The sequence below is a fragment of the Vollenhovia emeryi genome, unplaced genomic scaffold, assembly GCF_000949405.1.
Source record: "Vollenhovia emeryi isolate VEMERY1.0 unplaced genomic scaffold, V.emery_V1.0 DF939124.1, whole genome shotgun sequence".
NCBI lineage: Eukaryota > Metazoa > Arthropoda > Insecta > Hymenoptera > Formicidae > Vollenhovia > Vollenhovia emeryi.
In genome coordinates this window covers 508,715-536,323 of record NW_011967242.1, presented here as the reverse complement: position 1 = coordinate 536,323, position 27,609 = coordinate 508,715, and the positions used below count along the sequence as shown (strand labels likewise).

Here is a 27,609-nt window from a genome sequence, read left to right as displayed (position 1 = left end):
TTTAACTAAACAGATTTCGCTCCAAGGGCAATAAATTCACGGTGGAATCAATTGATGATGCCTATTAATTTAACAGAAACCCAGCTATCCCATATTAGGATCCTATCTCATAATAAGAGATTTTACTTTATTAGATTATTTTCAAAAACAAGATTGTATTAGATCAATTGTTTAGTACTACTGTCGATATAGATAAAGCGTAGAATTTGTAGTATACCAACGTACGATTAATTGAAGAAAGAACTGTATTGCCATCAGTTGATACGTTCTCTAATATGTTCTCTTTTATCATACGCGTTCTCGGATGGTAAGAGCAACAGTCGCTTCTTTTACGCCTAGACGGCCTACACGGCAAGTTAAACTATAGGGTAATAGAAGAAAGTATGATAAGTTCTTTTTCGTAGAAAGTCAGTTTGTCTCACGAAGTAATCAGCCGTCGTTTAAATAGTATCGAATTTCTGCAGAAATTGAGATTTTGGTCATTTTTAAAGATACGCTATTTATATCTTCACAATATTTTGATGCAAAGGATAGTTTTTTTCAAATAATCATTTTCTACGTTAATTTGTATTCTTTATTGAACGATGAAGTAACACTGTTATCTATGTGGTGGTCTACCATTGTTAGGTACATGAATGAACGAAATAGTATACCAGTTGAATAAAGTATAAATACCTTATAGCGATTGTTTCTTTTTTATTTTTCATTTCAAGATACGGCATATGTTTAAATATATTTAAGAAAGCGTGTTTAATTACTGCCATCCAACAAGAGATAGCAAATAATTTTTATTTTGTTTCAGGTTACTTCATTACTCTTGGAGGGTGAGCGCCGCAAATTGGCAGTCTTGCAAAGGGAATTGCAAGCAGCTCTCGAAGAAGGTGGAAGCGTAAAGGTGAAGGAGAAGCAGCGACAGGAATTGCTGCACGCTATATCGTAAGTTTTCTCTAATAATATCTTTTAGTGGTACAAATATAGGTATAGCTGGCGCATTGTAGAAATGGAATTGTTGAATTAGCATATATAAAATTGCAAATGTTTTCTTTTAATTTACGGTACACTCTATTGTCTTATATTCAACAATAAGTCTTGAAGGCGCAAGTAAATTAATTTTTAAACAGGTTTATCGTGTTTTATTTGCAAGTAAGATTTTTTGAAAATTATCTTTTGCACATTTTATGTACTGGGATAAGTAATTATTGTGTAGTGAAGGCTTTCGAATAATACATTTACTAAGAGGCAACTAAAATGCGGGATAAACGTGAACTTTATGTTAGAACCGACTCCTATGGGAATGCGAGAGCTTAACTTCTAAAAGATTTAGCGAGGGCAGTCCCGTGACGGAGTAATAATTTTATCGCAGCACTTTTTACTCCCATCAGAAAATGTTTCATCGCGTTACCTTCAGCATTCTGCATAATGCTTAAGCGAACTTAACGAGCGAAATTACGTCTTAACGAAGCTTAACTCATTAATATCAAGGTTTAAACTAACTTTTCAGTTTACAGTATGCAGTATTACAAAGTTTTGTAACTTACGTATTATCTTATCGTCGCGTGAGGTTCAATTATGTAATTTAACCGTAAATACTTTGCGTTTATTTCGTAATGGATCGGCTCGGAAACGAGAACGTAACATAGAGGAAAGTCCTCTGTTATGAGCTAGGATTCTAATGTGAGATACCTAGTACGTTTTCAATGGCCACATTGAATTGTAAATCTTTTTTCGCGACGACTACACGATCTATCAATTTTTCACTAATCAGATTTCACTCCATGGGCACTAAATTCATGGTGGAACCAATATATGATGTCTTAATTTAGTAGAAACTCCGTTATCTTGTATTAGGAGCCTGTCTCTAACTAGGGGACTTTCCCCTAGTTCTCAGGCACCAGTATCGTGCACGTTTTATTTTATTTTGCAAGCGCTTTCGAAATTATCCTCGCCCTTTGCATTGTACGTGGCGAGGATGACGCCTTAAGAAAGAGAGTGGGTCAGCGGGATGCGAGACTTTTTCTTTCACGCGTATGAACACCAAGTTGTTTGCATAGCCCCACCCTCGCGTTTGCGGTATCTCGCTTCGTGTTTGCACACGGTGACCCTCTCGCAGTCGGCTCTTTGATTATGCGGCATTCATCAATTTATGAGGTAATGGATACCTCAACATTTTTTCACTCTTGCCTCTGACACACAAAGGAATATGCATTTAAAGAAGTCAAGTTCAGACGGCCGGCGGAATTAGAAATCAAAAATGTAAGACAAGATGCAATTCTATTAGACAGACTTGAGATACAATTGTTACGGATTCAAATGTAATCAAGTATAATAGAGTTATATGATAATAGTGATAAATGCGGCGCTTCTCAGTAATGATAAGAGCTTCTACATATTCATTATCCCGCGTCTGCTACGACGATTTTGGCTGAGGCATGAGATAGAAATTGTTCTCGAGGGAGAAAGATTTCTGTTCGTAGAACCTAGATACTTTGCGGCGGAAATCGAATGGATAACCTTTGCTTAAATCGATTCTGGCGGCGTGGAAAATCTTTTGAGGAAAAAGTCTAGAGAAAAAGCGAATCTCGATAACGCTTATGTAAATTTATCCGATGAAATATTACTATAGATAATATTACTGCAGTATAATATGTTAGTATATTGTGTGCGAGATATTAAACGAGAAATTATATTTGTAGTAAACTTTGTTTATTGTACGATAAAGTTGCCAGAGGTGGAATGAATCGCGCATCACAGTCGACGCATAATTCAGCTATTTACTTTGCCCTCAAATCCCTAAACAATCTTGTTTCTTTACCATCGTCTCGCGGTGTTTATCTTGCAGTGAGCATTATGCATAATGCGATGAGCAGTATGTCTGCTTGAATAAACCTAATTTACTTTGTTCACAGACATTCAATGATATTAATCTTTTCCTTCGTCCTTTGAAGGTTGAGAATAGGATGTCGCGCATTCATAGTTCCGTTTACCTACGCGTTTTTTCGTCAATTTAAAGTAGACAGAGAAATAATTGAATAAAAAAAACCAGACAAATATCGCCTCAAGAAAGTTTAATAAATTATTAATTGAATCTACGTGTAAATAATAAATCGCTATTTTTTTCATTTGATTGAAAATGCTCTCAACATGCTTTAAAGCTTTCATCATCGTTAAAATATGTGCTTTGTGCATTCGAGAATTTTGGACATTCTACTTTATTGTTAATGTGTCTGAAAATGCCTGTGAATCCATGAAGTATTATTGAATTTTGTTAATATCTCCTTATTTCTCTCGAGCCAGAGTGTTTCGTATACAGTCTACGACGTTAGCAAAGTCTTTGTAGGCAAGATTAGCATGTTATCGCCGTCGCTCGACGTGTTAAAGCGTCCTGCAACCGCTTTCAAAATCAACTTAATCGACAAAAAAGCCCGTGCGATACCTCTCGCTCGCGCAATTAATTCCCTTCTGAAACTTTACTGCGCCGTTAAGCTTGAGAGAATTTCTCGGATAGACGGAGAACTCCCGTTCGCTCTTGCGCTGGTCCGTCATGTGCTAGCGATCACATGCAAGTCCACACGCCAATGCACAGGATCACCCCGCACGAAGAAGCAAGCGGGAAGGACCTAATTTATAAGATTGTTTGCTTTCTCGTAATTGCCAAAGTTGCCTCGTGCGAGAAAGTTTTTTAGTTTATAAATCACCGGGTGCGCGAGTCTTCCGAAAAATGTGCCAGTGGGTCGTGAGGGTGCCATCTTCTTCTCGTTACGGCGATTTAGGCTCGTTGCCAAGGGATCTAGAGACGGTAACTGTCCTTATACTGCACAGTTTCACACAAGAATGGTGCTGGAAGTGATGGATTCTTTTATGCAGATATTTTCTCAACGTTAAGATAATTAAAAGATAATTTTTACTTGCAACGAATTTGGCTCACGGTACATTGTTTACGCTTCAGCTATTGATAACAATTTCCACCGTAATTTTATTCATGACGATGCATTTAAGTGAGCAGCGTATAGGAAGCTTGTATTTTGTATTCGTCTTCATTGTAGACGCTTTTAAATTAATCTTTCCGTTAAATTCTTTGTCTGCAGGAAAATTCAAGGACAACACGAGCAACTCGACAAAGAGTACAGGATTCACGCTGCCGGTGTTCTCCTATGCAACACGAGGGGCTCCGGAAAGGTAAGGACAGCAGACGGCCATTATTCTTTCCTTTTTACTTGTGATTTGTAGAAGACAAATGATCTTCTCGATTATTGCTGCGCGACGAATTATCGTCCGTCCCGAAACTCGAGCACTGTCGTTCGTTGACATTTGACGCCCGGGTTTTCTCTGTTACTCCTTGAATCGGGTCGATAGTTCCTTCAAGATAACGATGTCGCACTAATCGACATTCTCGTCAAAGTATTCTCGTAAATGTTCCACTTCCGTCCAATTTTCCTGGATCGGACGATGTAGGATAGCTTTAACTAATTACGCTTCAACTTAATGACGAAGAGAGGCATCGTCTGAATAAGTAAAAAGAAAATAATCCATCAAAGTAATAAACGATGATTACTGTACTTTTTAAATACAGAATTTTTATCATAAAATTTCTCTCTCTCTCTCTCTCTCTCTCTCTCTTTTTCAATCCAGATAGAATTTGTCGCTTATTATTGTTAATAATTTACACGCATAACATGTGTATATATTTTTACATCTATAACGTTAATATAAAATAAATCGGTTTGATTAATAACCGATATTAGTGTTTCCTCCTCTGTCATTTAACTGAACTTCTTAAACAAAATATCTTTTTATTGGCAATATTATTATAAATCTCAATTGAAGTTGACTGAAAACTCTTTTAACGTCGGCAATTAAGCAAATACTGGTTCGGTTTATTCGTCGTGCTCATTTTGTACAATTTCCGAATCGCGCCGATTAATTCGGAAAGATCTCTGAGATTCTTGCGCAATTATAAAGGATCAACGATCGCAGAAATTACTATGAAAAAAGAGGAGCTCTTGAGCGAACTTTTTCTTCCAAATCCCATTGGTCCTACCTCTTTGTTGCCATGCTCGATATCTGTAACAATCACTTCGCTTCCAGGAGCTCTCAGGAAGCTTTAGTAAGCTCCGGTAAGCTGTTATTAGACTCGGTACATAATAGACTGCCTGCTTCGCCTTCGTTCCGCTTTGCATCGTCGGCCCTTCAAACGACGCTCGTGTCGCTTTATTCCTTTCATTAAATAATCTTAACGCAAGAAATTCATAAGGGGCCACTACAAAGTTGCGAGATGTGCTCTTTTCTTACTTATTCGTGTCAATAATTGGGTTTCGCAATGCATTAACGTTTCTTATTATGCATTCTTATCATCATTATAATTACGTTCTTTCTTGAGAGCATGCTTCGCGGGGACTGTTACGCTAACGACACCGTAGAGATATAATGAACGATAATGTAACAGTATCTACTTACTACATTTTCTAAAAAATGCCCGCTACTACAACACATTTTTTATTATTAAACGCTAGTACGACTCAATTTTAATATTCACCATTTTTTATCAATCTTATAAATATGTTATATAAATATTAAATCAACTAGTCAGTCTTTGAAACAAATATTACAAATTTAATAGTTTATCGAGAGAATAACAGCAGATAATTAAGGTTAACTATTAGCATTTATTTGTATCACTCTGATGAGATGCTTTACATTCTCTCTATTTCGAATAACGTAATTTTATATGTACTTCGAGCAGATAGAAATAGCGCCTTTTTATCGCTGCAGTTCACACACGTTCGTCGTGTTTAGATTTAATTTCTTTCCATTTAAAATGTTTTAAATTTGCTCTTTCTTTCAATGTTATTCTTTCATGAGAAAACATTTGCTGCTTTTTCTTCTCTTTTCGAGAAACTCCAGATATATTGTAAAGTAACAAAATTGGAAGGTATTTTTTTCAAGTTAACTCAATATATATAATTCCGATTAAATAGTCCCGGCTCTGTCAAAATATTTTAAAGAAATATTTTCTAAAACTTACACTATTTTATGTCTAGCAATTTAGATTTTTCAGAATTTATATTCACTCTGAAATATTGATGAACATTATATGTATATAAAACGTTTTTAACATCACAAGAGATACCTGTGGTTCGAAGCGATATTTTTGTGCAAGTTTATCCGATAGTCGGTTTAATATGTTAATGTAATTTCAAGGGCAGTTTTCTACCTCCAAATATCTTTGCAATAAAGCGTACATACATAAGAAGAATATACAAGAAAGAAATTTCGCTGCTACTCTACAACATCTTTACATACGCAAGCCGTAACGTGTTAAAATTGAATCAAAGAAATTGTACAAGTATTTCAAGCGTACAAGTAATTTATAGTTACAACAAAGTAATTCAATTACACTAGAAGAATATGCGGTTATCTAAGTTCAAGTTGATCGAGTACAATTTACAAGAAAACTTTATCAAATTGAGATGAAAACGTTAATAAACATGATATGTATACGAGTTATCTGTAAAATATACCAACGTGCATAAAATTCGCGACTGGTTTATTCGTCAGTAATAAACGTTGTATAGCGGGCAATATTCTGTCGAGTTTAAAGGCGATATGAATGCATCGCCTAAGGAGCGAACGAGTTTGCCAAGAAAATCAGTAAGATAGACGACCCTGCGTTATACAGCGACGCTTCAGCCGTAATATATTCAATTTCTATTCCTTCCTGCATCCGAGCTCGTCTCCTTTTGGTAAACGGAGCCCTGGTTATCGCTGCGAAATAAATCTACTTACCGTCAAACTTTTTAGCCTGTTAATATCAGTTATTTGATTCGCTGCAAGATATCGTACGAATGTCAATTGAATCCAAGTTTTCGATTTATGTGCAGTGTTTTTCAAACTGGCCAATTGCACTTTGTAATAATTATACGCGGAAAAAATGCTGTTGAATGAAAACAAGGAAGTTGCTTGAATCAAACGTGTCGCGGGCTGCCACAAACGTAAATAATTCACTGAATTGCAACTGCCATGGATTTTAATTTTAACCATTCAACTAAATAACCAGATTATTAAGACAACTATCTGATGTTTTTCATTCATTAATACTGTTGTTTCAACAATTTTATTTCAACTAATCATTTCACTAACTTTATTAATCAATTTACCATTGACCTCAAACATGGCGTTTCCCACGCAATTGGGAAAGGGGGGAGGGGGAGGGAAAAGTTAAAAATCGCGTATTCAATAGTTCTGTGTACGGCCGACAACCCTTATCGGCGCGCAGTTCACAAAAGTCGAAAATATACGCGTAGACAACCTCTTTATACCGTTATTGCGACAAATATTATCGTATGCTTCGGTGATCGAATTGGTGAGACGCCCGCCTAGAGTGTAGGGAGGTCCAGGTTCAATCCCTGGCTGAGGTAATATCTTTCGCAATAAATTTTCTGTGTTATTAAAGATGCCAGGTATGGTCAAGGAAACACTGACGTTGTAATTTTATTTCGATTACACTGAACTCGTTGATACAACATCATGCGTTTCCGTGTAGAACTACAAATGTAATCTATAATAAAGGAAAATCTCAATCACTCTTTCTTTGGACGGCACTGAAGATGGGATAATAATGATGGCGTAGGATCAGTTTTTTATCCCTGAATTTGGAATTTTTTAATAAGAAGTCAATGCGACGTGACATTGGATCGCTCTCGATATAATGAACGATCTGATCGAATACCTTGTTATCGAAGGGTAATGTAATGTAGCACAGAAGAACATTTAACTTTCGAGAACATTGGCTCGGTATAAGATAAACCCGTTTCGGGTTTCATCGTCGGATCTATCACGTAATGGATTCAATTTCTTTGGTTCTCTCTGTCGCATACCGTCCTTATTGGTTTTCACGCCTTTTCTCTTTGTCTTCGGGTCGGAGTTGAGCACCATTTTCGTTAAATGAAAGTTTGGTCGGATTATCGCGCCTTCGCAAGAACGAAATATGGCCGTGCCGAGTACTATTGCGAACTCTTGAAACGTTCGAGGATCGTCGATTCTATCTCGAGCTTAGCATCTTCGAGCTGCGAGAGAAACTAAAGCTCCCAAAAGCTGCGGGCTCTGAATCGAAGTATGGCAGAACGGCGCAGGACGTTATAGCATCGAACGATAAGGTCGTATCCAGGTCATCGCAGCTCGAAGTGGGCAACGGCGCTGCGCGCTGAAGTAGATGCTGAAGAATAGGGATTCAGTCTGGAAATAGGAAGGACACGCCGAGAAGATGGGAAGGGCAATGGGAAAGGAGTGGGGGTGGGGAAAAACATGTAAAAAAAAAAATGTGCGCATTGTGGCGGGTGGAGCTGCTGAAGCGAGCGTCGAAGTAGCGAAAGAAAGGAAACCTCGTGGAAAATAAAAATGGTAACCGTGGTACGGTCGATGTAGACACGAATGGGAATGCAACGGAGTGCATTATGCGGCGGAGAAACCGCGTAAAAGCGACGGCTGGACGATGTTGAGAAAGTCGAGAGAGTGATGCTGAACGGGAAGCTGAACAGAGGCGTCAACAGAGTGTCGAGGGCAAATCGAGATGGAAGATACGGGCTACGGTGGTGGAATAGATCGGTTGCGCGATCGAACTAAATAACGACGCTTACCGCATCGGCACGTGACACCCATCCTCGGGTCTCCTTCGCCTTCTTCCCTTCGATTTCCTTCGTGGCCCCTTCACAGTCACCTTATTCCATTCACGTTCGACGAACGAGGACGGGGTGCATTAGCGGTGTCCAATTACAGGGCAGTACGTTCGCCCGCAGGCCAGGCGCATTACCTCGTCGCACATCTAAAGGGAGGTGGCGATACGGTTATCCCGAGTGCGAAAATAATAAACTAATTTGCAAGTCAAGGTCCCCATATATAGATTATTACAGCCCGTCGCCTTGGAGTTATGCAGGAACATGCTGTTCCTGCTTGCGCTCTTAACACATATCCTACGAGATTGCCCTCGTGTATGTACGTTTGCGTAAGATATCGTGCACATCGCGCATGTGATGGAGTATTAATTGAACAATTATCGCTGTTCGTAATAGTGCACTAATTTTCATCATTATATTACATTATTTGCAGATACACATTTTTCATACATTTTCCAAAAATGATTGGAATCTGGTAAATAATATAATTTATATACATATAATAATAATAGTATAGAGTTTTTATTTCTGAAAAATAAGTGCAAGAGACGTGTGTGTCGTGTGATCGATTGTTACTATTGTAATACAATTATATTATTCTATGTTAAAACGATTATTACTGAAAATAAAGGATACGTTGCAACAATATTAAAAAAATATGAAAAAGTGCGCTCTTAATCTAATGGAACGTCAAACTGTGTGATAAAATTGTACTATCGAATGAAAAGATTAATAATTCGATATCGAATCGCTTTGCATCTACTCGTATGACACAGTGCGAGCTGACGCTGATTACTCGACATAGTTTATTAAAATGCGCGGCGAATGTAATGGGAAATCCACTTTTCATGCGCTATTTGTCAGAGAGTGGCACGCATACAATGTAACGAGTGATGTAACAGGTGATTTTATTACAAAATAAGAGTGTTCGTAAGAGCTCTCTTGGCTCTCTGTTTGCTGAAATTTTTGATTGTTTAGCATACTTGATGCCTTGATCCCCGTAAAAATTTTATTTAGTGTCTGATTTTACTACAAAATTGATACACATCATATGTGTGTTTATAAAGATTATTTTTATATTAAATATAAAAATTATATTCTTTTTAATAATATTTTCTGTACAGCATATGAAGTAGGCTAATTTTATAAAAGCCATTTTCCAATGACTTTATATTTTAGTTTAAAAGATTTACGTGTGTGCGTGTACGTTGTACATTCATAACTATACGTTTTTATATTTGCATAATAACGAGTAGAGGAAAGTTCCCTATTATGAAATAGGCGACCAGTATGAAATAGTGGAGTTTCTGCTAAATTAATAGGCGTCATCTGTTGGTTTCACCATAAATTTATTGCCCCTGGAGTGAAATCTGTTTAATGGAAAATTGATTGTTAGATCGTGTAATCGTTGCGAAAAAGATTTGTGATTGAATTTGGACGTTGAAAACCTACTGTCTCACGCCAGAATCCTATTTCATAACAGAGGACTTTCCTCTATATTCTTTTTCACACAATAAAAAATGGCGTTTGTATCCTAAATAAAATGTTATCTTTTAAAAAATACGACATTTGAGGAAAATAGCGCACAATTATTATTTCCTTTAGTCTGCACGGGACTTGTCGAATTTCTTCGCGATATCACGTGAAAATCGATATTTTAGATGGCACTTCGAAGTAACGCTCTTTGTTAGACTGTCTCTGTGTGATCAAACTTTGCATTTCTACCGTTCACGATGTGGAAATTCCCATTCAACATAGCATCGATGACTGTCAGAATCGGTATTTTATTCCGTTTTCGATCAAATTTTCCTCGAACATTTGTCACGCTCTATTTTTCAGCCATCGCGAATTTGAGAAAGAAGTTTCAAACATAGTGTATTGCGATTTATATATTTACAGGCATTCTATATTTTCGATAATAACTGAAAGTGAAGAATGTACACTTAACTATATTTGTAGGAGATATGTTGACAATTACATTTAGATTTTTGCAGCCATATATAATACAAGAAAAGTTAAAAGACTTATCAATTTCTCTAGCTGACAATCTAGGACTTTTCACGGGCCATATTTTAAAATGATATAGTATGTAGCAAAAACAACTATTATTAAAATTGATTTGATTCATACTAAAAAAGATATAAACACAAAAATATTAAAGTACCAAGTTAAGAAAAATGGCCTGTAATTCAATTTGTATGTACGCAAATGTGCGCGCGACTATTAATTGCCATATAATTTTTATCAATTAAACTTAAATGAAAATGAAATATTCTGTGGGGGGAGATTTAGAAATAAAAAGTACAAGATAAATATTAAGAGATGGATATTAGATATATCATAAACATTCGTAGGAATGTTATCATGTAGAAAATATTATGTAGGTCGCGATATGATACTAAACAAATTAACAAATAATTGTACATAACTTTCGTTTTTTTAAATGTACTGATAAGTACACATACGCATGCATACATTGTGCAATTAAAAATAAAGATATACAAATGAAAGGAGGAAAAGAGGAACGTAGAGAGATTGATTAATGGAAATTGAAACTAAATCTTACAATAATATTTCCATCGCTCTTTTAAACGGTTTGTGTGCTTAGAATATTAAGTTTTAAATGTCGCAAACTTTATGGCAACAAAATTATTATAATCATGTATAAGTAAGAAACGGAAAAATAAAATTGTAACGCGCATTGCAATACAGAAAATGGGAAAAATCATCTTCATGCTGTACGACTGTCGCGATAACGAGGAATATAACAATGAGATCGGGAAAGACATCAAGCGAGTTTCGTTTCATTGTGTTCCGTTGAGAAATAGGAGCGTACCGTCGATTGCTGTTGCAGCATTCTCGGAATCATCGGGCGACGAACGATGCCGTAGAAAGACGCCATCGAAAAAGGCCGCGAGAAGAAGTTCTAACGATCAAGATGGCATTTTCTCCGCCTCTATACTTATCTGTGATAATGTTTCTTTTTAATTAAAAATACGTAGCATCTTTCTCAAGCGACAATTTGAATTCATACGTTTTCTTGCTGTTGCTCGCGCAGATTCCATCGTTTGGTACGGAAGCATGAAATGGAAAACGAAAGTCAAAATGCGTTGACGATAATCGTTTGCGTGCAATGGAATCCTCTGTCAATTCGGGATGTACGGAACGTGAAAATGATTTATCTGCGCAGGCCTTTGATACAAAGTCGTGACCTCTAATTGGGTTTGACATACCTTTTAGATGCGCCTATATGGTATGTAGATATTCTGTAGAGCATCATATGAGTTTCATCGCGCAAATAGCTAAGTGCGCTTAAAGTTAAGCGACGTTTGGCCTAAGTTTTGTGACTTTTATATCGGGTATGTTAACAAAATATTAAATATTTTATCAATAAAATTTCCATTTCCTTTTCTTTCATTCTATGATATTTAAGGCTTGAAATGTGAAATCACAAGTATTTTACGAAAAGTTAAAAAAAATATTTTATAGACTAAATAGAATTTCGAATAAATGTACAATTCGCTTTACGTCATATAATACATTATTGATAGTGGCTGTAAGACTTGAAAGTTCATCAATCAATCTTTATTAATAGAAGAAAAATTAAAAAAAAAGATAAAATAGTCTATTGGTTTATTTTTTCCGACAAGAAAAAATGCTGCGAAATAATGGTATTTCTACAATAAAATGCTGAAAATGCAATATAAATCTATGTTTTTTTAAATGTTTTATGGACTTTCATATTATGTAAAAATATATTGTACCCGTTGTGATTTCAATTACAAACCATTGTGATTTTAAAATTACAACCCGTCTTTTTTGTAACAAAATATTTATAAATTGAAAATTAATTATTAATTTATATTTTAAGGTTACTGTTTGCCCTTTATACATTATGTATTTTATTACAATTCTATTAAAAGTAATTAGATTGCAGAAAGTTAAATATCCTTTTTTTCAATTGTAATGTATAATCATCATGCTTACAAATGTGTTTTTCGAATAGTTTATTCAGTAAAAAATTAGTGTTCTACCTATACATATGAAGTAGTAATAAAAAAAGAGAATAAGTTCTGCATACACGCATTATTTGGTATTTTAAGATTTAGTGATTTTTGGTCAAAACTTTTACATTAAAAAGTGCCAATTATTTTATTTAAAACTACATGCTCATTAAAGGCAAGATTCCTTTGCACGATTATTAAGTTCTGCAGTATAAACAGTAGATTTTTTACTTGCTTGAAATATGAACATTTTTCCGAATTTTTCGCTTTCTTGTTTCTATCGTCATTTTCTTTCTGTGGCGTTTTAATGGGTCGAGTCGACCACGAATTTCGATTAAATTAAAAATCCCGAGCCACCCTCATAACGGATACATTGTAAATCTCCAAGTGGCAAAACGTGGCGCAACGAAAAATGCTTTTGTTATTAATCACACTTACATTATTGGCGTGATTTATTCGTCTCTATTGTCGATGATATAAAACTTTGATATTCTTTTGTTTTTTAAATTTCAATAAAGAAAATTGAATGAAAACATCGAAATATTAAAGTTTGAAAATTTGTTTTTTAGATTTCAAGAAAAACTGTAACGTTATTTATGGTTTATTGTTAATTAAATATTTTGCATACATCGTCAATTACGACTAGTGCATTCATGTTCATACAGTTATTATCGCCGTTAATAATAACTTAATAATATAAATAATTATATTGTAACAACATTTTATGTTGAAAACCTCTCTCTCTCTCTCTCTCTATCTCGTGATGACTTCCTGCAATATGCGACATTGTGTCTTTGTAGTAAATCGCGATGTGCCAAACACAATCGAATCAGTGTAACGATATTAAGCTAATGCCCTGGGAGGAGCAAGTCAGCTTATCGGGTTGATGATTTACCGCGGCTATCGTAGCGCGCGCAAGCAGTTTACACCCTTCGTGGTGGTAGAGCGTAGTGCAGGCGGCGTTTAGGAAATAGGGGCGAGAAGGTTGCCGAGGTGCCGGAGCTAGGTTAACCGAATTCAAAATTATTACGGTCTGGCTTAACTCTCTCGCGTATCCCTTCGCAGTGGAAACCGACTCCGAGTGACGGCGGGAGAAGGTCGGAGATGCAGCGCAACGGAGACGAAATCAGGAACGTGGCGGAACGACGATAAACGGAGAACGGTTATATGAAGGTGAACCGCGAAGCAGGAAGTAATACAGAGGGGTATCGATGACTGAGACCGAAAATTATTGTGGAAAGACGTTCAAATGAAAAGTATACGATTCCGCATCGATATAGTTACGTGCAAAGCGGTCGGTATGACGTACTATAATCCACAAGTTATATCTCTTCTTCCTATACAGGGTATAACTAAACTCTACCAACAAATTTCAAAGAATTTAAAGGACTCAGAGCCGTGACAGGATGGTAGTGTCTAAATATTCTATTCTAAATTTATTGCGAAAAAATATCACCACACGCGGACGTGAAAACGCGTTTCTTACTCTCAATTTAATTATTAAATCGGGGGGAGGGGGGAACGTAATATTGGGGATACATTGTGGAGATGATACTGTGTTTTAAGACTGACAAATCAAGTCGGCGCACAGTTCTCGATTTCGAATACTGTCACGATAGGTGGCACTAGGGAATCAACATTAGACTGTTTATTGCGATGAGTATTGCCATGTGCCTCGGTGGTCGAATTGGTTGAGACGCCCACCTAGCGAAAGGGAGGTCCAGGTTCAAACCCTGGCCGAGGTGATATTTTTTCGCAATAAATTTAGAATAGAATATTTAGACACTACCATCCTGTCACGGCTCTGAGTCCTTTAAATTCTTTGAAATTTGTGTTGAACACATACGAGCCTTACTAATTTATTTAATCTACCAACAAATTTTAAGGGGATATTTCAAGGAAGCATCTGAACGTTTCGAGATAGGGAATCAATGGCTACCGGTAGTTCGTAGTTGTAGGACTTTATTTCTTGATTTGTTGAGTATGCCACCTGATCTATCATAGACTACTTCTTGCGCAGGCATATCAAAAGTTTAGTGTATGAGACACCTGTTAAAGATGACGACGATCTTATTGCTCGTGTTATCGCTGCCTGTAAGGAGGGATGGGCGATACCCCTGGGATGCTAGAGTGGGTACGTCAGTCTATGACGCTATGCACTTTATCACACTGTACACACACTTCGCGCGGCCAACATTTTCACCACTTACTGTAAACCATATATTTTGTGACAATTGAATATACCTTAAACAAGTTATGTTGTCTTACTGACTTTTAATACGACAACATATGTATTTGTTTTCGTTAGTGGGAGGCTTTAATGTTCATGAGTTCCCCGTCTCAAAACATTCAGATGCTTCCTTCGTACACTTTCTTATAATTAGAACCAGTTTTACGTCGGTTAGCAGCTAATTGAACATTAATTGATTCTCCGTCTCTTCTTAGATAATAATATAGAAAAAGATTGAGATGAAGGACGTTTGTAAATCTGGTCTTAAAAATACCTCGATAGAGTCTAGTTACACTCTGTGTAGAAACATATGTACATACATATACTATAAAGACGTACGGTTTTTTATAGAGAAATAATTTGGAATTATAATAAAAACAAATTTTTTTAAGTGGATAGAAATAAAATTATTGTCTGACAATATGAAAGAACAATGTATAATTTTTTGATATCAACACAATTAAAGTTTTTATATAAACGTTTCAATTTTCAGCTAGTTTAATATCTTTTCAAATTATATATTTTTATTGTAGCTTCAAAAGACACAGGTTTTTAATTAAAGTTACTTTAAAAGATTTAATATTACATTACAGTGTTAAATATAATGTATATTTAATATTTGTTAATTGAATATAATGTGTTACCTCACATTCATACTTTTAGCGTCTGAATGTTTTATTTTTGTATATGTGATATTACATTCGTTACGTATAAAATTTGTAGAAGTAGAAAATTCTATTATTCTCGCAACCAGAAACTTGTTATTATAATAAATTTTTTGTGAAATTTGTCCATGTTGTTTTTCGGTATTATTTAACACGAAATAAACAAGGCTAGACGTAGAGAGAGAAAGTAACAATAATATATATTTCATTCGTTTCGCACTCGATCTCGTTTGCGCTGCTCTCGCAAAGACCGCACGAATCACCGTAATTGCCTCGTCTAGTTCAACGTTTGAGCCTGGTTTATGGATCGAGATATCGTATATTGGATTCGAAGTACGAGCTAGGAATCGTATACAAACTCGGTTTACTACCTGCGTGCTGATTGAACTTGTTCGTTGTGACCATGTGCCGCCTGATATTGTCGATCGTGATCCTTCGGCCATCGCTTCGAAACTGACAGACAATTTTCGAAACCCATCATGACATTTACTCGGTAACGAGCCAATTAACGAATATAGCGCGTTTATTCGCAATGGCAACGCTGAGCGTGAAGAGTAAGGATACGTGGCATATTGTCGATATTGTTATTTCTCTCATATGATTTTCCAGCTACGCGCGTAGCTCCTGCATCTAATACAGTCGGTTGCACGCGACGTAATAATGTGTTTCGCTGCGAGTGCCCCGAAATCTAGAGGGACTGAGACTCGGTTGTTTGTCGAATGAAATCGTTTGTGAAATTGCGATTAATAAGCAGAGCCTGCGATTGGATCGATATTGGATCCGTCGCTTTGTTCCTCTTTCTCAACGAATGTTTCCGCAATAGCCCCGCTTAGTAGCTTTGTCAAGCACAGGTAATCGCTCTCTATTATCGTGAATAATATCAATTTTGTAGAGCGGAATGTTTTTTTTTCTCAGCGATACCATTAGATGAAATAATAACTGACATTGTAGCCTGTTATTTCATGTTATTTGATCGTATACGTTCCTTGTTTAACTGTTATATTTTACAAGTTTGTTACAGTACGGATAATCAGGATATTAACAGTATGATTTTAATAATTTAATATGCGAGAGTTATATCGCTGTAAATTGGATTTACAAGGAAATTCAAGAGACATGAAAACATGATATAAATTCGTGGAAATATAAATTGATATATAAATTTTTAAGTGATTTTTTCTTTTCTGAGGAGATCAATCTTTATTATTTTCATAATTCCTAAAATTTGTCACGAATGTATTAAGTAGTAAATCGTAGTGCCTGTGAATCTCTGCAATTCTTTAGCATAGATAAGTGAAGTGAAAACGTTTCTATTTTATTATTCACTAGAGATGACCAAACGCTTCGCGCGCGCAGTTTGTAGTTGAGCATTGTATATTTTTAAGAATTTCTATACATGCAACGAAGTAATTGTATGCGCAACGTCAATTTAAAATAAAAAGTAATTTATCACTCACTGATACGATTCGCAACCGCAGAGTTGTACATCATGTATGTTAAACTGTAAAAATACAAATATATAGACTAATTGCGTCAAATCGAAATTATTGTACTAAATATGCTCCATATTTTATATTTTAAAAAATAGGTATTTATTAAGATAATTATATAAAATACTGAAAAAGTCTTCCTTTTAAATATAAATTCACAAAATTTTATACATTGCTTTTGTCTCTAACACTTATTCGACTCCTCGTTCGAATCATTTGAATAAATAAAATAAAAACAGAACAGATGCTTTATTTTGCACAAGTAACAATTAAATAACATAAAAATGTAAGACACGTGCCTTACGATTTCTCCGCCGTTGCCCGATGCCTCCTCGGCCTCCTCCTCCTCTCAGATTTCCTTGTTGCATTTACACAACACTCACTCGCGAAAATCATCGATCGCGCGAAATTTCCGGCACTCCCGTACGCGATGTGAAATATTATTAACTTCTGCGTTATTGGTTTCCAAGACTTTCTGTCATACAAATTACTCAAACTAACAACTTGCATTTTTGATTCAGAAGAATAGGACAATGGATAAATCACTTTCGAATTGGCGATATAAAACGCAACGCGAGCATCGGAAGCATAATCTGCGGCAAAGAAATAATGTAACGACGTGCAATAAGCGACTTTCTTTACTTCCCGCCCGTTCGAGTTGCGAAGAACGACAGAGCGAAGTCGTACAAATTTCTCTTTTTTCCCGAAAATGGAACAGATTACACGAAATCGACCGATAATTAAAAGCGCGGTGCGTAAACGAGACGTAACCGCGACAAAGTACCACGGTTTACATTCATATTTTAGATGAGTTAATCTCGTGAAATATCTAGGTACACGTTGATAAAGAACCGTCGCCTCAATATACAATTCGTTTCTCTTTGCAAGTTGTAAAAACTTAATGATTAATCAAGGAACGTTACTTGTTACTCATAAAGGTGTACAAATCAATAGTATTTTATCCCTGCATTCATCGCGATCGAGTCTTGGAAATCGATAACGCAAAAGTAATACGACGCACGGAGCGACTCACGCTACTGCTTGCCGGCTCGACGTTCGGCGAGCGAATGATAGCGCGGGCGACCTTCAGGTACACGATGGCACGCAAAAACATCGTACGTCACCGCGCCGAGAGAAAAACAACAACGAACGTTGAGAATTCGTTGTCCCACCTACGAAATTGAAAATGCTATACCTAATATTTCTAATTACTTTGTTCAGTGACTATTACTACGTTTTGCGTATCATTCTGCGGACTTATTGGTATTGATTAAATTAACGATTAATTCTGTTCAATCGAGAAAATGTTTCGAAACGAAAATCGTTGTTACTTAAATTCTAATTACTATTTTACTTCAATAGTTGATGCATACAAATGTATATTTCTAAATTGCAAAACTTCATTCACTATGAATCTAAAAGAGAAGTGAAGCACACCGCGCTTCGACTAAGTGAAGTAAAAAGGATATTTATTTTATTATTCATAGATAAAAAAGAAAATGGTAAACACCGAAAATGGGCTTATTTGAACAAGTGAAAAATTTGAAATTGATTATTTCTCGCTTTTTTACTAAACCACGTTTCAATCTTTCTATTTATACTCCAAATTTTTTGTTAACCATAATTACCACAATTTTCGCAGAAATTGCTGAAATGTTTAAAAAACGCTATTGCAATGTTGAAAAGGTATGTGATTTTATAAGTAACGTATATTGTGAAAAAATTATTTCTCATAATTAAACTTTGACTCTACAATGTGCATTGTTCTACGAGCAATAAAGTTATCGAGGGAAAACGAAAAGCATCTAACAGAGAGATTACATGGAATTCAATAGTTCGACGCGCCAATACATAGTTGTACGTTATACAAGCCGCTTGTACGAGACGTAATAATAAGGTATTTTAACTCTTTACTCTCGCGGACGATTTGCATTACTTCGAATTACAGTTTCAGCGCACGGCACAGCCGCTTTTATTATAAATACAAATTCCAAACTTCGGGGTACAAAATGCATTGTTATTGCAGTGGCAAGATCTCGATAGCATTACGCGAGGAAACACGACAGCGAAGATAATGAGAAGCATAATTGTAATGATAATGAGCGTTTTATGATAAAGAGGGTTTTCTCGCGCAATCTTACTTTCGGTGCATTCTTTTCGCTTCTTTACAAAACACTGAATAAGCAAGGAGAGTAAAGTATGCCTTTCAATTTGCTAATGTGAAATATATTACACGATTCTTTTCCATTAACGTAGCTAGCCAGGAATCTTGAAGAACAAATAAATGAAACAGATTCTCTCTCGCAATTCGACGTTTACATTACTGTATAAGACTGTTAAAACTTTCGATATAATTCGATATGATCTAGCCATCGTCTAAACAAATAAGAAATTGCTCGATGATAGTTTATAACTTGTTCGGATAATTTATTCTTGCTTGGGAAAGATACGAGTGCCTGTCCTCGGTTGGAATATATTAACGAAGATGGAAGAGACGTCCTGCATCGGTGAGTGCATGGAGACGATGGATTTTCTTTCCTCTTTAGTTACTTTCGTCGGTTTTCTTCCACACTAGCAACTCCCTTCTTTAGACGCCGACACCACCCGCATACCGAATAGAATAAAATAGCGATTAATCATGGTCGTACGGATGGTGGTGAAAAATTCTCGAAGAATGGAACCGCGACGTTGATTACATCCTGAAACGATGACGAACGAGTTTCGATCGATTCTTCGGGATTTTGCGGCGGGAAAATTATTGAAGAGTGTTAAAAAGCGCCGAGGAGTTTGAGCAGTTTCGAAGTTGCCACTTTGGGGACGGACATATACATATCAATGGATATCACTCTGGAGACGAACAGTTTTTTTTTTAATGTAAACGGAGAGAGAATTTTCTCTTAAAGTTCACCCTGAAAATCATGTCATCGTGGGACAACGCGGCATTTCGAAGAATGTTATAAGAGTTTTGTGAAATTTTATCATGCTTTTTACCAGCAATTATACTTATTGTTAGTAGAGGAAAGTCCTCTATTATGAGATAGCAGCCTTTCAACACCCAAATTTAATTACATATTTTTTTCACAACGATTACACGATCTAACAATAAATTTTCCACTAAACAGATTTTACTTCAAGGGCAATAAATTCGTGGTGGAATTAACCGACGATGACTATTAATTTAACAGAAACCCCGCTATCCCATATTAGGATCCTATTTCATAACAAGGGACTTTCCTCTATATATTTTACTAGTAAATTGTATAGTAATATTTCAAAAATCTTTTATAAAGTTCTTGAAACTGCCATGTTGTCCCACGATTACTTGATTTTCAGAGTAAATTTTAAAAGAAAATTCTCTCTGTGTATATGATCCTATATACGAGAGAGAACTGAAACATTAAAGACATGGGGCGAGATTGCAAGGGTACTTTCTTGCAAATCTTTGAAAAAGATATTTAACATTTTACATTTAAGTATATCATATGTAAAAAATTTATATTGGAATAAGTGGAATATGATATTGCTTGGTATGTGTGTTGCGTATCATAAATTGTATTGTTAATCTGAAGAAAATATTATTGCTATCTCAATCGACGTGGACTCGACAGATTGTTCGAACTTTTACACGTTTCTCTTTCTAGCGAGACATCAGATGGAAGGTTGCGCATATTATGAAGTAATAGCCGATAATTATGTTAAGCGCCTCAGGCGTCTGCCGCAATTTACTTTTGCTTATATCCAACCGCGATTAATTATATACGCGGATATTAAGAAGTTTGCGTATCGAGCCGTGGTGCACCGCGCCTAGAGCAAGTTTTAATAAGCAACGGGAAATGATTAGTATATTAAAGTATAAACGAGTTTTCGTTGCCGCACGAATTTTCCTACCGACAAGGGTGCATTTGTATGCGGCGCTGTATCTATTTCGGTTCAAATGCATTCTTGTGGCGATGCGCTAGTCTCGTAAACGGTTCATTAAATGCGAAGAACGACATCAATGTTGAACAAAAGACGGCCATTGAATCGTTCGTGTTCGAAGCGGTTTTCTTTGAGAGCGTCACGTAAACTTTGTCGAGAGTTTCTACGAGTTACTAAGTATGCTACCGCAAAGCACGCGGAGTAACACAATGTCGTTGTCGTATAACCGAAACTTCGCGTCCATCCTGACGGGCGGAATCTCGTTTCTCTTAAAAACGACGGTTTTTAAGAGCAACGGCCTAAGGATGTTTTCCAACCTCATATTTAAGTAACAAGTTAAACAACGTTGAAAAGTGCTTCTTACAAAGAACTTTCCATCTGCTGTAAGGAAAATTACTTAAAAAAATAACACGTGGCATACGTACGTTCTTTTCCTTTCTTTCTAAACATTGGATTGCTGGCAATTCCTGACAAATCATAAATTGCACATTGGAATTTAGCAAGTTTTATATTTTCAAACAATGTTATTTTTCTGTTATATTTCTGTTGTAAAAACAGCCGGTTGTACTCATTCGCTGTAACGAATATATTGATATGCATATTGCTACCTTTATTTTGTTTAATATACTCAATGGATGAATATTCGCATCGGTTAGCTGCATGAAAGATGCAGCGAGAAATGCGACCACTGAGGTTTATTAGGGACCAATATATGCAGCTTTAAAATTCAATAACAACCGCGAAAATATATACGTTGCTAATATTTTTAAATTCTAAAATAGTAAAATATATATATACGTTAATGGAAAATTATTTCTTCCTTTCTCACATGCATTTGCCTTATCCTATTGCATAACAGTTCATTGTCCGATCGATGTCTTACTTTTGAATCACAGGTGAAAAGTTCCGTAGAGTCTAAATTAAATTTTGTGGGTGTATTACTTTAGAATCAATTCTCTACTGTGGCTTCGCGTGATCCTCTTACACAGCAACTTGTCGGATACTACGATCGATAATATACTTTGTTACATAGACTTTGAGACGAGGAATTAATTTGACGGTATCTATTTTTTTAGATGAAGAATATTTTTTAAATCGACTATTCAGATCATCAATCGATGAGCGATACGAAAAATAATGCACTCTCTGAAAGTCAATCAGTGAATTAACACTGATCACAGTTACGACAGTTATACCATTGCGAGATCGCAGTGATACACTTAAGGTGACCATAATAAGCGACATTTTAAAGCAATTCACTTTAATTTTGCTCTTCTATATATTTACAACTTTATGCTATATTGTCGCTATCATAAAAGGCATCGACATGTTTTTATGTCGCTTATTAGCGACTCGTCAAATTGTTGATTGATGACTAAACGCATTTGGTATCTGATCCGAATTTAATTACCTTACCCTAATTGCGATCAGTGACTATTTACTGCTTTTCAGTGATGATACTCTGATTTTAACGTAGTTCTTGCCCAATTATGCTAGTCAAAATGAGACTTGATCAATAAAGTTCAATAGACAATGAATTCTTTTATACTAAATTCGAAAACAGAGTTTTAAACACTATTGCTTCTCCTAGACTATTAAAAACCGATAAAATAAAAAAGAGTTACAGAAAATAAAATTGTATTCTGAAATGCGTAGTGTTAGCAGAGCGTTGAACGTGGCAACGTCACATTTCATCGTGAATGCGATAAATTGTGAAAAGATATTTTAATTATCATAATGGAAAATCAGTTACGATATAAAGGGCGTTTTATAAAAGAGAAAGTGTTAGAGCAGAAGCGAAAACGCAAAGAACACTTAACCAAAAAGCAAAGAGAATGGTATAACCTACGTTGCCACATTCGCAAAGCATTACTGTGCACGAAAAAGCCAACCTAGCCAAATTTTTTTTGTATTTATCATACTCTGATACGGTCAGCATCGTTGAAATTTTAACATCCACTTCTTTAAACATTCAACTACTTTTGCTCGATTTTTTGGTTTCAATCCTTATTATAGATTTTTTACTACTGACAAATACACGTCCAAGTGTCAGGTTTTCTACCTCAGCAGCCAATGGCGATAAGCGAAATGTTAGAAACAGTAAATTGTAAGTGATTATATCTCGGAAATTATACGGTCTATTTAAATCTATCTAAATCGTTTACGTAAATGTATGAAAAGTTGTCAGTTAAATCTTTGTAATAATTATGTCTAACTGCAAAATAAATTTACTTAGGTAAACTTTGTTGATATATCACTATTTGGCAATATGCCCTTCGTGCCATTAAGGATTATTCTTGCCTCCGTTCAACTATATTCCGTAATTACTCTTTAACATTTTGAAACTCGGCCAGATAGCTTACTTGAACATTGGATATTTGCCGATCGAAACTTAATGGTAAAGTGTCATTCGAGCGGCGAACTTTTGAAGTTCGCGGAGTTTCAGGAGTATTTTACTCACTCGAAGAGCAAAGTACTTTTACTCACTCGAGAGTGGCGCGGAGGAGAGGCCGGCCGACAAACGGGAGCGCAGGGGTTGGAAAGACATGGCGAGCTTGACATTCCTCGTCCTTGCGTGAAGGGAACGGCACTTTCCCTTTTTCTCCCAACCTTACCTTCTTTGCGTTCTCTCGTGTCCAAATCATAACATTATACGATACACTGTACACATTGTTATCCGCTCGGTCGCGTGCAAAGAAACTATACGTCTGTTTCGGTGAACAAAACATTATATGGGATGTGGAAAACAATAAAACAAAAAGAAAGCAAGAAAGAGCACGTCCACTTCCGAAAATGAGTCGCGCGTTTCGTTCATCTCTGGTTTCCTGCCGTCGCTTCATCCGTTCTCCTGACTTCTCCCTTTCCTGTACATACGCCATCGCATTACGCTTATTTCGATTTTCATGTCGTTCGCATGCCACGAATTTGCTTCGCCATAAGAAATGTGCCGACGATGCTCTGCATATTACGGCAGGAGTATGTGAAGCTATATCGCCGTGTCGCGTTCTTTCACGCGGGTATATGTAGAAGAATCGAGGATGTGTGTTCACTCGACGAGATCGCTAGCGCTTGAAAATATACCGCTTGTACATAAATATCTGTTCGGTGGTAGAAGCGACGTTTAAAAACGCCATTTATCGACGTGACTGAAATTTCTCATCAGTAACTTTGAGATAATTACGAAAGCGTTTCGTGACAGCACGTTTTCCTACTCTAGCGTCGTATAACAAACTTCACAGCGTGTATTGCTGCATTTACATAGTGCGCGGAAAGTTGATGCGCACGTGTAGAGAGCCTGAGCATTCCTGTTTTGCATCACGTTCGTCGTCGCTTTGTCGCCAAGTTTATTAGAAGATGGCTTTTTGTTGAAATGCCTTTATCGTACGGTCTTCGCAGTGCAGTGAAAACTTCAACTTGGCTGCAGGACTCGCAAATGCATTTTTCTCTCTGCCTAAAAGGATATGCCCTTGGCGTCTAAAGATTGCTTCTTTGTGATTATCCTCTAAGCGGAAAATCATCCTCCTGGAAAAGTTGCATTTTCCAGGATTCGCTTATTTTCAGCTGCTCGGTGTGGTCGCTGCTAGAAGAATCTGGACAGCGCCGCTACGTAAACGTCAAGATGATACAAAGCTAACAAAGGATCATAATTGTGTATGCGTTTGGAAACAATAATAGCGTTAAATTAGAAAAGTTTGGAGAAAATGAAGCAAAAGCTTTTCGTCTCATAATGAATTCTTCACTTCACTTGGAGACGCAGTTTACAAGCGAGACAATCAAATTTAATAACTTTTTCCCATTAATAGGCAATACTTGTGTAAAAGTATCAAGTATACTAATTTGATTTACTGGCATTCCTCTTATATTCGATACCTCGTTACGGTATCTCCTCGAGGATTACAAGGGCCGCTATGTACCCGGGCTCGTAAGTTTTCAGCTTCCGTTAAAACCCACTTCCGGTATAAGCTCACGAAACGAGAGACGGTATTCCTCGCTCTAACGAGTTTTCCGCGTCCGTGAATAGTTATTCGTTGCCAAAGGATTTCTCGGTTTTGCCATGACTCCGCTGGATTTCTGCCTTCGGGCACCTACGAAGGTGGCTCTCGTAAGAGCGGAAACGAGATCGACCCTGATGCAGGGCCACCAGGGTATTAATATCGACACGCGGTTTAACGCTCGTAAATGTATCCAGATACTCGGGCCATGCGCCCCGCTACATTTCTCGGAAATCCCTGTCTTATATGATATTCTTGCAAACGCGTGCTTCCATTAATAGCTACGATTTTAATGGAGACGTTAATGGTTCAACATCTGAAACGCGTCCCTAAGGAAATATCCGCATACGTTCCTATCAATAAGATAGCTGCATAAGGTTCACAGCGCAACTGTTAATACTATTACATTTATTGGCGTTTCTGTTACAAGTTTCCTTTACATAAATAGTTGTAACTATTTTTTCTTGATATACCAACCCGATAAGTTACGGGCGACGATAAATGGTCTCTTTTTCTAACACAATAAGTGGTTTCAGCTTGTTAGCAGAGTTAATCATTATCATGGATCTTTCTTTGTTTAATAGAGCACAAAAGAAAATACATTGGTAAAAAAATTTTATACGTCTAACATAAAAAGAACTTTTATACAATCTCGAAATATTTACTCTTCTTTTTGTATGGATACGTTTTGGAAGATATAAGTATTTTAACTGAAATATTCAGGAAGTCTACGATACACATTCATATTACATTTATCACTTATGTAATGCGTAATTATAGGATTATTTGAAGAATTCATAATCAACAAGAATAAAGACTTCTTGTCGCCAGTAAGTAATTAACCAATGTAGGAAATTAATAATCGACACAATTTCTAATCTACTTCAGATATTGTAGATTCTTATAAAGACAGGAATCACTATCTTGAAATAAATTGAAAACGTTTTAGGTTTTTATATATAAATTTTGCAATTGTACTTCGTGCGCTTCGTTCGGTCTTATTGCGCGAATAAAATGCTCTCACGGGAATCGATGATCACGGAATAAAAAGTGGGTGTGGTCCGCACGTGGCGCGAACCTCGCTAAATTATGCAAGCGCTAGAAGAACTTGTAGGATTAACAAGTCGTATTGCAGCATGGAAAACAACGTGCGTAAGAAGACGTTGAAGCGAAAGGCAATTTCGATTCAGACACCGCGAAAAAGTGTTGGAACGACACCCTCAAAGCGACGGAAGGGAATAAGGATCATTGGTGTTCGTCTGGGCGGACGGTTAAATAGTCCAAAGTCGCGCGTAACCGAGACATCGAATTGCGAGCGTTGGCTAAATGGTGTGGTCGAAGGTCTAGGACACTCTACATAATCGACTTTGTGACAGTTTAATGATCGATGCACGCATACTCGTCCGAGTAATTAGTCACTTGTGCATGTAATGTGAACATATTAGCAGTACTCGATAGTATTATTAACAGTGTTAATAACGATAAATAATGGAACTAATGACTAGAAGTAACTAATGTGCACATAGAAATAATGACATTTATTCCTATTTTCTACAAAACTGTGTAATCCCAATAAACACGTAATGGCGTTAAACGTTTATTAACTGTAAATTAATACAAAAGTGGCACAATTATACGTGTTTTAATAAACCATCGTGTGTTTCGAATATTTAAAACAGAATGGAAATAGAATTTAATAAATTTTCAGCACGAACATTGTTTTCTACAAACTTTACACATTAAACTTTGACAATTTATTTTATAATTTATATCTTTTGTTAGAAATATTTATCTACTTGTAAATTATTTTATTAATTCTTTTATTCTTATCAAGTTTTCGACAGTTAATTTTTTCTACCAGTGTGCATAAGAAACGAAAATAATCGGAACGTAGTATTGTGGAAATAAAATTAAAAAATTGAATTAGCAGAAAAGGTTGTGTTCATTGATGTTCACTCGGCAAGATTAAACATTCAAAAAGATCCACAGGATGGCTAACTACGGTCGTCATTAAATTGGCAAAAAGTTAATCTCTAAAAAATGAATTTATATTCGTGTGTTCATTTTTCCGTGTTGTTATGTCTACTTTATAAACAAAAAAACAATCTTATTTATATCGTTAATATCGCATTACAGGAATAAAATGTCGATGATTCGAATCGCGCGAAAACTGTGCGGAAGATTGATCGAGCTCGCAGCTTCCGACCGCATAAGACTTGGTACACAGATACGCGCTATTCCACACATACAGCGGCAATAAGCTCTTTGTGATCTTCCTGACTACTATATGAGTTACCAGCAAACGGAATTTTGTTGTTGTCACACTGCACTGTGCATGTAGTCGGTCCAAATCCGTCCGACCGAGCAACGAGCTGTTCTACTGGCACACACTCTCTGTTCCATTCTGCGTTCGATAGAAAAAAACAACGCAAAAGAGCGCGAGAGAGGACGAATAAACAAAGGGAAATACAATCGCGAAGCTTGATTCACTCTGTCACGAATGCGTACGGCCGGTGTTCCTTTTTCATTAACTTCGCCAATTTACCTTGGCTCCTTTTTTTCTGCTTCCGTTTTCCAGCAAGTGCAATCGCAGTTCCATCGAATTTTCGGCGGTTTTAGTGAACTTTTGCATTTCCGAGTA

At 36.4% G+C, this 27,609-nt stretch overlaps 1 protein-coding gene across 1 annotated transcript in view; it reads left to right on the top strand.

The window, feature by feature from the left end:
- The window catches only part of LOC105569327, a 77,830-nt gene extending 52,271 nt beyond the window's left edge, over positions 1-25,559 (top strand). The window contains exons 3-5 of the mRNA XM_012025692.1: positions 803-936; positions 4,086-4,176; positions 24,538-25,559. Of these exons, the coding sequence (XP_011881082.1) occupies positions 803-936; positions 4,086-4,176; positions 24,538-24,648 (336 nt within the window). The 3' untranslated portion in view covers positions 24,649-25,559. The remainder of the gene's footprint in view (positions 1-802; positions 937-4,085; positions 4,177-24,537) is intronic.
- The last annotated feature ends 2,050 nt before the right edge of the window (positions 25,560-27,609 follow it).